This window comes from Rhinatrema bivittatum, chromosome 1 (assembly GCF_901001135.1).
Source record: "Rhinatrema bivittatum chromosome 1, aRhiBiv1.1, whole genome shotgun sequence".
In the NCBI taxonomy this organism is placed as follows: domain Eukaryota; kingdom Metazoa; phylum Chordata; class Amphibia; order Gymnophiona; family Rhinatrematidae; genus Rhinatrema; species Rhinatrema bivittatum.
In genome coordinates this window covers 36,435,427-36,448,927 of record NC_042615.1, presented here as the reverse complement: position 1 = coordinate 36,448,927, position 13,501 = coordinate 36,435,427, and the positions used below count along the sequence as shown (strand labels likewise).

The window sequence follows — 13,501 nt, the reverse complement described above, 5'->3', positions numbered from 1 at the left end:
CGTGGTACTTACAAAAAAATAATCTAGGCGGGATTTGGTGTCGTGCGCACGCGCAATGTGAGAACTCCTTCTCTAGGGGGTGGAGTGTCCTCCATGAATCAACCAAGTGCAACACATTGGCCAATTTCTGAAGATCTTTGCTAGAGGTGCCCGTTTGTGTTCCCGAAGAAGTCCTATCCCAAGCTGCGTCACCCAAGGCATTGAAGTCTCCCCCCACCACTAAATTTTTATCTACATAGGGAAGCAGCACTGCTCGCAAATTATGATAGAACACAGATTGTTGCGAATTAGGGGCGTAAACACAACAGAACACCGTGGGGAGTTGATGAAAAACCGCCTCTAGGATCAGATACCGCCCATTAGGGTCTTTAATCACATTGGAGATCTGAATAGGGACATTTTTCTTAATCAGAATGGCCACCCCCGCAGACCGGGAGCCTGCTGATGCAAAATGCACTTCTCCCACCCACCCCTGCCGCAGTTTAGCATGCTCCCCATCAGTTAAATGTGTCTCCTGTAAAAACGCAAGATCGGCAGACTTACGCCTCAGCGCTTGTAGGATTTTATACCTCTTGATTGGAGAATGTATGCCGCAGACATTCCAGGAAACGATTCCTGGTCCAAAGTTAACCATGATCCAGGATGAAAAACATACCAAAGCCTGTAATCAACATTTTTAATGTAGGAGCTGGCCGTCCCAGCTGAAACCAGCTCCCTTGCCATTCATGGCCTCCCACTCGTGGATATAGGACATCAAAAATTCCCCACCCCCCTACCACCCAAACCCAGAACCAAATAACCCAGATCCCCACCACTGCCCCTACCCCCCATCCCATCCCCCAACCCCTACCTCCCTTAATCTTACTTCCCAAATTCCCCCTCCTCCCCGCACAACTCACCTTACAAATAACCCTTCCCATCGGATCACGTATAACGCTTGAACTCCCCCCCCGCCCCCACCCCCCACAAACAAAGAATAGCTGTATCCACAATTAAAGGAGGTATATATACACGTGATTGGGAACAAATTTTTATATACAATATGTTGTCCTGATAAAATTCACTTTATGGGAGGAAGGGGAGATGAGAAAGTTTTAAGTAGAGAGAGGGGGTAGAAAGGAGGTGGAAGTTAGGTGGGGGGAGAGGGAAGGGGAGAGGTTAGGAGTTGGAGGGGGGGGGTAAGAGTGGTTGTGTAAATAATAGGTGTGGGAGTGTTTGAAGAACCAGGTTTGAAGGACCAGGTCTTCAGGGGGGGGGGTGAGAGTGAATGTGTGAATATTAGGTGTAAGAGTGTTTGAAGAACCAGGTCTTCAGGTTTTGCCTGAATATTTTTGGGCAAGTTTCTTGGCGGAGGGAGGTGGGTAGCTTATTCCAAAGAAGCGGGCCTGCTAGGGATAGGGCCCTTTCGTTTGTGGTGCGGAGTTTAGTAAGCTTAGGTGAGGGGGTGTGTAGTGTAGCTAGATATTGTTTTCTAGTAGGTCTATTGCTGTTGTGAAATGAGAAGTGTTCTTTGTACCAGTGCATGTTCTGGTTGTGAAGAGATTTGTGTATTAGGGTGAGGGCTTTGAAGGCAATTCTAGATGCTACGGGTAACCAATGTAGATGTTTGTAACCAATGTAGAGGTAACCGGATAAGTTACCTCACCTAGATCTGCCTTCCCCCCCCCCCCCCACCCCCACAAGATATCTGGACTTTCTACTTACCTGGATAAATACTTATTTGGCTAAGTGGTGGGCACTGAACATAGCTGGATATTCAGCGGCAGCCACTTAGCTGGATAAGACCGATTTATCCGGTTAAGTAGCATTTGAAAATCTACCACCTAGTCTTTGTATTGCTGGTCCCCAAGCTATCTCAGAGACCCATACATCTGGCCATGTGGAACTGAAGCCCCAAGTCTAGACCCACATTCTAGACTGACTGCTGAGTTATCTTAGAGATATAGAGAGGAAAGCTTTGAAACAAGTACACAAGTGCCCATATACACGTGTATATGAATGTGCAAAAGTCTACTCCTGTATTTTATAACTTGCGCATGTATGATATACACAGGTTATAAAACAATGCGTAAATGCATCGTGCAATACATGCACGCACGTAAATAAAATCTGCACAAATACATATTGCACTTGTCTGGATAAGTTTTTAAAAACTACTTACCTGGCTAAGAGCCTTATTTTCTACACTCATCGCACGCGATAAGGGACGTTTCGCACGCGAAATGTCCCTTTTCGCGTGAGATACCAAAATGGGGGCGGAGTCAACCCCGGAAGAGGAGGAGTCGGGGCGTCACCGGGGCCGACTCCACGAAGACGCCGCAGATGACGAAAAGGTAAGGCCCTTTTCGTGTCCGTGTTCGCGCCCAATAGCTACACCTCCTATGATGGTGCTATTGGGTGCGAAACCGGCAGCAATCGCACCACAATGGTGCGATCGCTGCCAGCTAGCGCAGGCCCGCCCCCCGTTTCGGCCTCCTGCCCCTCATTCCCTAAAGTATCGCAGGCCTGCAATACTTTAGAAAATGAGGCCCTAAGTCAGATAGTTGGATGAATAACGCTTTTTTTTTTTTTAGACTGAATGCAACTTTTTGAAAAGAAATTGATTGACCCAGGAGTTGGCAGGTGGGGCCTGGGGGGTGCTGGAGACGCAGGAGACTAAAACATTTTTTTCTATAATGGCGAAGGAAGGGTTTGTGGGGGGGGGGGGGGAGGTTGCAGGCTTGGCCCCGCAGGTGATTATTTGGAGCTTGGGGGCAGCAGCAACGGGGTTTGTAATAAGTCACTAGGCCTGCAAGCTTTTTTATTTTATTTTTTTAACCTTGCAGCTCATTACTTAACCAACTATAATGAAATATTCAAAACTACCCATTTAGACAGATAACCTGTGAGCTATCTGTAAAAATGGCTGGCTTTGAATATTTGACCTGAATAGTAAGAAGGCGCTACATAGGAATCTATGGGCCTGATTTTGAAAAAGCATATACATGCTTAAAACTGAGTTTTACACGTGTAAATGCACTTTGCCTGTGTAAGTGGGCTTTTGAAAATTGTTACAATGCAAGCCATTGAATTGTCCATAGGTTTTATCCATGTTAACTGCACTTAACGTGGGTAAAAGGCTTTTGAAAATTGCTATAATAGTAGATATATTTACATGCTTAACTCCTTTGAAAATTCTTAGGCTCCTAGTTTCAGCTGAACTTAAGAGCCTACGAGGCCAATGTAATAAAATGTGCCAAATTTTGCTCACAAGTTGCAATTTTCCACTCATTAGTTTTCTACCAATTGCGTAGCAGTAGAGTTAAAGATACTGGTTATTTCACAGTATGATTAATGTTCTGGCTTAAAATCTACTTCATGCTGTAAACTATTTAATATGCGGTCTCCATCTGCTCCAGGTTGAAAGCTTTTTGGAGGCCAGACTCTGGAATCAGATATTTGTCTGGACTGAGGAAAAGGTAAGGCATTCAGTACAATAACAAATGTATACACAATAAATATTAATTGCTATTGCCCACAATAGACATTAGGTGGGGAAAAAAATACTAGTATAACACCCTCCCCCCCCCCCCCCCCCTTTGTGGGTGTATCAAATTTAGGGAGTGACAAAGTTCTTCAGGCAGCAAATCTACATCCCGGACCTCTTTTTCTCTCTCAGACACACTCAGAAGAGCCCCTGGAGATGCCGGGGTTCACCTGGTGGGGGCAGGTTCCCCCTCCAGGGCCCCTGCTGCAGTCGTACATACGGTCATCAAAGGTCACATTCACCCCACTCCTTCTCGTCAGTGGTCAATGGTATTCACAACGGGGAGAGTCTTCCACTTAGATTGCAGAGGATGGGGGTTCAAATAAAAATGTTACTTAAAGCTTGAAAAGTAAGATCCCGGCTTGTATAGCAAAAATTAAAAATAGCAACAGGAAAATCATCACCAAAAATTTATCCATGGTACAACTCCAAGTTGTTCCTCTCCCAAATGAACCAGTGTCCAACTTAAAAATGCCTCCCCCCTGAAGCAAAGGGTGATCCTGTGAAACCACTAGCATGGAGCAAGGGTAAGATAACGAAACCCCTTCATGCAAGGAAAAACTTCAAAGTAAGTAACTCCAACAGTCTCTAACAAAAAAAAACAAACATCTCTTCAAAGCAGCAATAAATCCCCAGGTCTTCTCCCCTGCTGTTATCAGGGCGCAAAGGTAGGAAAACCTCTGGAACTCAGCCCTTCAAGATACCAGGGGTTTGCCCTTCTCGCAGGAAACTGGTCCAAAATGTCCAAAATTCAACAATCTTCCTGAACTCTAGCAGAAATTCCTCTTTCCAACATACTCCACTCACCTTGGGCATAATCCACCAGGGGAGCAGAAAGATCCCCCTGCATCCATCCTCTTAGGGAGAGGCAATGACCCCCAATCATCCTTCCCTTATTATGGCTGGTAAACCTAATCCAAGGTAGAAATGTTATCACTACTCTGGGTATCAGTATTCATTCATTACTTAACCTGTTCAGAACATATCTCTCATCTATTGCAGTGCTCTTACTTTTTTCTCCAATTCATTCGCTCCCTTAAACCATTCTTAAACAGCATCTTATTTTAGCACGACTTGGCTACTGTAATGCCTTGTTTCATGGCTTAACATCTGCTTAAATAAGAAGATGGCAAACTGTCCAGAACACAGCTGCCAAATTAATTTTTGTCAAAAGAAAATACGATCATGTCACTCTGCTATTGCGAGATTTGCACTGGCTTCCAATATCTCTCAGAGTTCAGTTTAAGACAGGATGTTTGACTTTTAAAGCCCTGCACTGGAGAACTCCTTATCTCCTCAGTCTTGTTCCTTATCAGCCAGGGGATTACTGTGCTCAGCTCAACAGTGTTCAGCTTGCAAAAGAGACAGCTGAGGGGGGGGGGGGGGGCTTTGATAGAGGTCTATGGAAAGGACTTGAATAGGTAAATGTAAATTGGTTATTTTCTCTTTCAGATAATAGAAGGACTGGGGGGGGCACTCCATGAAGTTAGGAAGTAGCTCATTTAAAACAAATTAGAGAAAATTCTTTTTCAGTCAATGCACAATAAAGCTCTGGAATTCCTTGCCAGAGGAAGTGGTTAAGGCAGTTAGCATAGCTGGGTTTAAAAAAGGTTTGGATAAGTTCCCGGGGGAGTGGAGTCTGGGTAGGTTCATGACTTACATGCATGCCTTTTTGATTTTAAAAACTGTGGGGTGAATTTTAAAAGAAGGGGGAGGGAGTGGCGGTAGTGGGCTTTTGAGAGCTACCATGAAGGTTGGCTGCTTAGACAGATAAGCTCCCTGCACCCCTCCTCATCTATTTGTTATTTTTGTATATGTACCCCTTTGAGGCTGCCGACTCAAAAAAATGTTCCAGGGTTGGGGGAGGGGAGGCAGACTGCAGCAGCATCTGCTGCCCCGATGATGCTAGACTAGTGCAGCCAATCGAGAGAACAGGTAAGAAAAGAAGTCGGCCTTGCAGATCTGCAGCAAAAGCCTCAGCCTGCTTACCATGACTGTGTTTGGAGATTTGGAGATCTGAAAAGGGGTTCCTCATATGCCAGCACCTTCCTCAATTTCTGTGCGCCTCTGTGGGGAGGGTAGGAGGCATCAGGGAATCTGTCTCTGCTAGGAGGCCATTTGGGAGCATCAGTTCCAAATGCAGTGTGTCCTCCTAGTCATGGAAAAAGCCAAGGGCAATTGAATAAACATGATCTAGGACAACCTCGGATAGTAGTATAATACCAGCTGTGGGCTTTATCATAAAGAATTTCTGCTGTGAGCCAGGCAAATAAGTGGAGGCGACTGATATCTTTACAGACTTCTTAAAGACTCTGCTTTTCAATATTATCCTTCATATAGTTGTCTTCTACACTTTAAAAAGTTTACCCTGATGTTCTTTGAGACTCAGAATAATGGATCAGATTTTTCTTCCTCTTTCCTTGTGGACATGAACACACATCACCTGGGAGGTGAATAGTTAAGGAATAGCAGGTCAAATTGTGGGAAACCCTAATTTGACTTGTCAAGCCAGTTGTGTGCTAGATGAAGTAGACTAGTAATGTGGGCTGGTATTATTTAAGATTAGGCAAAAGACCAGATCATTGTCAGCACTATGTTTCTTGAAAGTCAGCTGTACCCAAGGAATCTGCAGGGATGTACAATATAACAAACTTCAAGAAATGGAAAGAGGAGAAGCAGTAATGCTCTGATTGTTAGCCAATTATGTCTGAAGAGATAAAGCGACCCACTTCTGCTCTCACACAGAGTCGGTGATAGAAAGAATTTGACTTTGAGTTCCGGGAGGTGTTTTGACTTGTATTTCAAAGTGCTAACCACTACAGTGCCTCTCCTCCAATGTTACTCATTTGTGCTGTTGTTTCTTTGGCGGTAGTGGTGGGGCTGAAATTTAGGATTTGAGAAAAGTGCTCAACTTACATATGTTTGTGGTTACTGCTTAATAGTGGGATGCTTTATTTAGGTGTCCTTTTGATTTGGAAGTCTTATGATCCTATTGGAAATTCATTTCCCCCATTTTAACTGCTTGTCTTTATTTCTTTTTCCTGTTCTGTAGCTGAGTTTGCCAGCTGGCACCATCAAAGCCACTGTGCTAATAGAGAACATTCTGGCTTCCTTCGAGATGGAGGAAATCCTCTATGAGCTGAGAGATCATTCTGCTGGATTAAATTGCGGGATATGGGACTACTCAGCCTCCTTCGTCAACAAATTTGGTGAGAAAAGCACCAGCTATAAACTGATAGCTCTATGGATGCTGGAGTTAATAAGTGTCCTACTAGTTTTAAATAAGTACAAGATGGACCTTACTTCTAACAACAGGCTGATCCTGTAAAGTATACCTGCAAGGACCCTTCGCAAGATACAGTATATACTTTTATTTCTATTATATTTTATTTTTCCTTTCTAAATTTAAACAAAAACTAAACCCATTTCATAGAGACAGACAATTAAACTTCTGCCTTTAGATGTTCTCTGTGAGATAGGGCCACAAACACCTACAGCCACGTTCTCCTAGCTCAAAAGTTAGAAACAAAGGCAGGAAACTGAAGAAGAGGGATAAAATGGGTCAGTAAGATGAATCTGAGTTTAATATTCCAGATATCACAAATTATATTGTAGCAGGGTATGATATGCTAGCGTGAAGTAGACAGAGAGATCTGAGACTATACATGATTTTAGCACAGCACTAGAAAATGTCCAAACAAGTAACTACAGATATAAAACTCAAGAAAATACTATAGACATTTTGCTACACAGACTATGATTACAATTAAGGTCTGACATGGACAGCCTTGCTATCCAATCAGATTTTAAATGAACTCTAGCCAATTGGTAACAACTTGCTGACATTGAGTGTGTCCCTCTGATTATCATAAAGATCATGAAATATCTGGAAGGCCAATAATTCAGATGGCTATGAACTGGCTAACCAATGAAAAAAGCCTAATATTAGACACCAGGTGGTGACAAGCTAAACTCCTATGATGATTGCATGCAAAATCATTAGTACAGAAGTCTAAACCAAGAAGATCACAGGAGACAACAGGAAGTACTGGGAGCACACAACATTGTGGAGAGTCCTGGCACACAGTGACATACCCTGCTAAAGATTTCGATTTAGCCAGACTTCTGAAGCAGTTAAACTTTAGGTGATATAAATCTTAGGGGCAGTAACTTTAGGGTAACAACTCTAAGTAGCAAGCATTGGGGTAGATTTTTAAATTTACTCATGTGCGTCCATGTGTGATGCGCACATGTTATAAAATACGAGGGGTGCGCACACTTGCGTGGCGGATTTTAACATCCGCGCGCGGCCCGGGACTCATTCGCGGGGGGGTAAATTTTTAATTTATGTGCGGCGACGCATTGGTCCCTTTTCCCAGGTCCCTCCCAGTCCTCTCCAGTTAAGGAGAGGACTGGAAGGGAACTTCCCTACCCCACTACCTAACCTCCCTTCCCCTTCCCCTCTCTTCCCCATCCTCTAAACTCTTTGTCCTAACTTTTTTTGTTTTTATTTTATTGTTTACTGCTTCTTTGGGGCAGTAGCAACATGCACATGCTGGTGATCCCTTCCCCGCTACAGTGGCAATTTTGTTAGAGAAAACAGGGCTGCGAATGTCTCAAGCAATATGGATTTACAGCCCTACCTTTTATACTGAAATATCAAACAGACTACCAGGTGTAATTATATGAAAATTATTGCCTTATGTGTGTTTCAACTCAAACAGAAGTCTGCTTCAAGAGTACAAATTTTTGATAATGCCATTTCTTTTTTCCTTAAGTTGAAGCATGCATTAGATATTCATTTTTTTAAATTAAGTTATCTTTTCTTTAATTATTGCTCTAGGGGACTTAATTTCATGTTAGATTTAAAAGTGATGGGGAAAAGGACTATCATCTGTATGTGAAAACACATTTGAAGAGTTCCTGTATTGAGCTTTTAATATCTGGATAGTAACTTTTTATCTCTTTAATATGATTTGTGTGGTGCTGGAGGTAGACCCTTGGGCTGGTGCAGGATTGGTACGGCCCTCTGGTCGGACCCAGAGAGTGCCTGCCACCAGGAGGCAGAGCACACTGTTGCGACTGTCGCTGCCCGATGTCTCTACTCCGCCCTCCTTACCTCTTTGGCGACTCCTCCAGTAGTTGAAGGACGTTTGGCTGCTGCGGCGTCTTCCTGCCATCCTCTCCGGCGTCCCCTGACCGGCTTGGGTGCTGCCTCCCGCCATGCTGTTCGGCTGCCTGGGGGTGCGCGCCGTGCGGCCCTGCTTCAAGTTCAGTGGCGCGAACCTCAGGGGCGTCCCCCTGTGATGACATCATGCATCTAGGATACAAATAGCTTACGCGATTGCTAGCTTACGAGTTAGCAAGGTTGGAACTCCTTCGGATGGGATTCGCTCTCCGAACCTAGCTACTCTGCCTCCACTTGGACTACTCTATTGGGGTACCTGTTCCTAGGGGCCTCTCTCTCTTTTCTCTTTCAGGTCACTGTCTGGAACCGGTACTCGTGCCTCGAGGGCCCATGTTCCTGGACTCGCTACCTGGACTTCACTTCTGCCTGGAAGTCACTGCTGCCTATACCATCTGTGAGTTACCATCTATCTCTCTCAGAGCTGTTCCCTGGAACCAGGTACTCGCTCCTCGAGGACCTGCCTTTACTTCAGCTCCTGTGCTCCATACTGAGAGACCGCTGCGTGAGTACATTACCAACGAGGTTCTAATCCTGAACTCTGCATTCACTGCTGCTACTCACGATATCAGTTTCTCTCTACTACAGCACAGTCATTGTGGGATCACTGTTCCAGAGCCTGAGGCACTACAAGCCCAGCCGGGCTATATTCCAGTTCACTACCGCCACCTCTGGTGGCTCACCATCACTGTCTAATAAAAGATCTAAACTGTGTGTGTGTCCTAAGCTGAGCCTGACCTGTGGCCCCTCACGGACCTTCCCCCGTGGGCGAGGTCATCTGCCACAGAGTCCAGGGGTCCACCCAAAATCCTTACAAACAATAACAAGCAGAGAGCAGGCCCTCGAGGAGCGAGTACCTGGTTCCAGTGAAGCAGTACTGTGGAAAGAGATGGTTCTCACTGATGGTAACTGTAAGTTAGTTCTTCCAAGTAGAAGGGTAGAGGTTGCAGGCAGTGACACAGGGAACATGGGCCCTCGAGGAGCTATTACTAGTTTCCTGATAGAACCTGAAAGAAGCAAAGAGGCCCCCAAGGAGTGGATACCCCATTAGAGACCCCAAAGGGAAGTAAGAGTTCCAGATAGCGCTGGAGTGGCAGAGTAGCTTAGGAACAGAGAGCGAATCCCATCCGTAAGAATCCATTTGCTAACTCAATGAGCTAGCAAATACTATAGGCAGATATACCCAGATGTCGTGACGTCAGAACAGGGGGACGCCACTGAGGTTTGCGCCAACGTAGAGTTAAAGATGAGGGCAGTGTGCCCGCATGCGCCCTAGAGGTACCTTGAAGGAGAATGGTGGGAGACAGCACCAAAGCCGCTCCGGGGACGCCGCGGTGGCCATCAATCCAAGGTGAGCGGGAGGAGCCGAAAATAGAGAGAGGTAGGTGGGGCGAAGCCGTCGAAGACCGACGGAAGCAATAGTGTAAAACATTGATAAGACAGGTGACGAGAGAATTTGAAATTAAGTTGGCCATAAGGCAAAAACTCATAATAAAAACTTTTTAAAATATATCCGAAGCAAGAAACCTGTGAGGGAGTCTGTTGGACTGTTAAATGACTGAGGGGATAAAGGGGCTCTTAGGGAAGATAAGGCCATTGCAGAAAGACTAAATGAATTCTTTGCTTCCGTGTTTACTAATGAGGATGTTGGGGAGATACCAGTTCCTGAGATGGTTTTCAAGGGTGATGAGTCAGACGAACTGAACCAAATCACTGTGAAGCTGGAAGATGTAGTATGCCAGATTGACAAACTGAAGAGTAGCAAATCACCTGGACCGGATGGTATTCATCCTAGGGTACTGAAGGAACTAAAAAATGAAATTTCTGATCTATTAGTTAAAATTTGTAACCTATTATTAAATTCATCCATTGTACCTGAAGACTGGAGGGTGGCCGGGAAAAATAGTGGAAAGTATTCTAAAGATCAAAATCATAGAGCATATAGAAAGACATGGTTTAATGGAACACAGTCAACATGGATTTACCCAAGGGAAGTGTTGCCTAATACATCTGCTTCACTTTTTTGAAGGGGTTTATAAATATGTGGATAAAGGTGAACCGGTAGTTGTAGTGCATTTGGATTTTCAGAAGGCATTTGACAAAGTCCCTCATGAGAGGCTTCTAAGAAAACTAAAAAGTCATGGAATAGGAGGCGATGTCCTTTCATGGATTACAAACTGGTTAAAAGACAGGAAACAGAGAGTAAGATTAAATGGTCAATTTTCTCAGTGGAAAAGGGTAAACAGTGGAGTGCCTCAGGGATCTGTACTTGGACCGGTGCTTTTCAGTATATTTATAAATGATCTGTAAAGGAATATGACAAGTGAGGTTATCAAATTTGCTGATGTTAAATCACAAGCAGATTGTGATACATTACAGGAGGACCTTGCGAGACTGGAAGATTGGGCATCCAAATGGCAGATGAAATTTAATATGGACAAGGGCAAGGTTTGCATATAGGGAAAAATAGACCTTGCTGTGCTTACTCGATGTTAGGTTTCATATTAGGAGCTACCACCCAGGAGAAAGATCTAGGCATCATAGTGGATAATACTTTGAAATCGTCGGCTCAGTGTGCTGCAGCAATCAAAAAAGCAAACAGAATGTTAAGAATTATTCGGAAGGGAATGGTTAATAAAACGGAAAATGTCATAATGCCTCTATATCACTCCATGGTGAGACTGCATCTTGAATACTGTGCACAATTCTGGTCTCCACATCTCAAAAAAGATATAGTTGCGATGGAGAAGGTACAGAGAAGGGCGACCAAAATGATAAAGGGGAAGGAACAGCTCACCTATGAGGAAAGGCTGAAGAGTTTAGGGCTGTTCAACTTGGAGAAGAGATGGCTGAGTGGGGATATGATAGAGGTCTTTAAGATCATGAGAGGTCTTGAACGAGTAGAAGTGAATCGGTTATTTACACTTTTGGATAATAGAAGGACTAGGGGGGCACTCTATGAAGTTAGCAAGTAGCACTTTAAAAAAAAATAATTTTTATTAATCTTTTAACAAGATAACATTGAAACAATGTTTTCTGAAAATACAGAAAGGCAAATATTCTAATTATACATCACATAGGAAATTAACTAATCATCCGATTATTATAAGAAAATGGGAGATCAAGAATAAATAAAGCAGTTTCAAAGAAAACCATTATCATTGTTTTATACTGCACTGTGAACATACACCTTCACTTTAATTGCCAACCAACACTCAGAGTTATTTTTAGGAGTGTGAATCTAAATACACCCGTAGTTGCTCGGGTTCAACAAAAATATATCTAGCATTTTGAAAAACTAGGATACATCTGCAAGGAAATCTTAAATAGAACTTTGCTCCTCTTGCAATTACTTCTCTCTTCCTTGTCAGAAAAAAATTTCTCTTTTCTTGCATCAAGTTTGTAATATCAGGGAATACTCTAATTTGTTGTCCATAAAATTGTTGTTTCTAGTTACAGAAAGATAGACTAAATATAGTGTCCCTATCTGAAACTAATGTGAAAGACACTAACAAGGTTGCCCTTGCCTCTATTCTCGTCTCAAATGATTTTTCCAGGATATCAGTCAAGTTATCAGGAGATGTCAAAACCTGATCCAATTTTTCTTGATCCAAATTTTCTTTTTCTTTCTCTTTTGAAGTAAATAAAAAATTTTAGAAATTGCAGGAGTTGTCGTTTCTGAGTATCCTAAAATATTAACCAAATAACTTTTGAAAAGGTCTTTAGAGGACATCCATCTAGTCTGAGGGAAGTTCAAAAACCTTAAATTTGATCTTCTTAATTCATTTTCAAGGTACTCCATTCTTTTTAAGGTTAAATTTTCAGATTTTATCAAGTTACATTGCACTTCTTTAACTTTTTAAATCTCTGTATCCATTTCTTTTACTGTAGTTTCCACCAGTAGCATTTTATTTTCAACAATCTGGACATTACTTATATTTTCCTTCATCATCAAAGTTAAATCATTTATAGCCTTATTCATTGAGGTTAATATCTTCCAAATATTCTTCAAAGTAATTTTTGCAGGCATTTCCAAAACGGTATTAACAACTACGTTTATTTCAGAGTCTTTTCCTCCTACCACCAGGGTGTGTTTTACCCTGCCTTCTACATGCCGTTCCTCCTCTCTCAATCCCTCGGAGCCCAGCAGTATATTGGGCTCTCCGAAGTGAATGACGAACCATCCTCACTTTTCAGGTGATTGAGGTCCTTGGGGAAGTTTGTTCCTTCGGCAGTTTCAATTGTTGTCCCCCCCCCCCACCCAGCTCCGGGGGGTCCGAATGGCGGGGTAGGAGTTGTTGGCGCTCTGGGACTGAGGGATGTTTCCTCAACCATGGCGTCCAACGGTTGCTTTCCGCTGGGCTCGCCTGCGGTTCCTCCTTCCAGTATCTGGTGCAGAGTTCTTCCAAAGGCTTCCTCGATTCTTGTTTGTCTAGCGGCAGTATTCGGAGATGAAGTAAGATTTTCTCTAATCTTAGCCTTTCTCCTTGTATGAGGCATTGTATAAACTTAATAGTAAATTTTCAAGAAAAGTTAGAGAGGCAATATCAGAGATTTCCAAAGAGCCGAGATGCCTGCGTATTCACAGTGCAGCAGCCATCTTGATCACCCAATGAGCCACAAGTAGCACATTTAAGACTAATCGGAGAAAATTCTTTTTCACTCAATGCACGATTAAGCTCTGGAATTTGTTGCCAGAGGATGTGGTTCGTGCAGACAGGGGCAGATTTTATAAATCTGCACACATGCCTACTTTTGTTCGTGCACCAGGTGTGAACAAGAGTACACGG

At 43.4% G+C, this 13,501-nt stretch overlaps 1 protein-coding gene across 1 annotated transcript in view; it reads left to right on the top strand.

The window, feature by feature from the left end:
• Positions 1-13,501, top strand: part of LOC115087848 (malate synthase-like) — an 87,670-nt gene that overhangs the window by 27,789 nt on the left and 46,380 nt on the right. The window contains exons 7-8 of the mRNA XM_029595534.1: positions 3,399-3,458; positions 6,579-6,735. Of these exons, the coding sequence (XP_029451394.1) occupies positions 3,399-3,458; positions 6,579-6,735 (217 nt within the window). The remainder of the gene's footprint in view (positions 1-3,398; positions 3,459-6,578; positions 6,736-13,501) is intronic.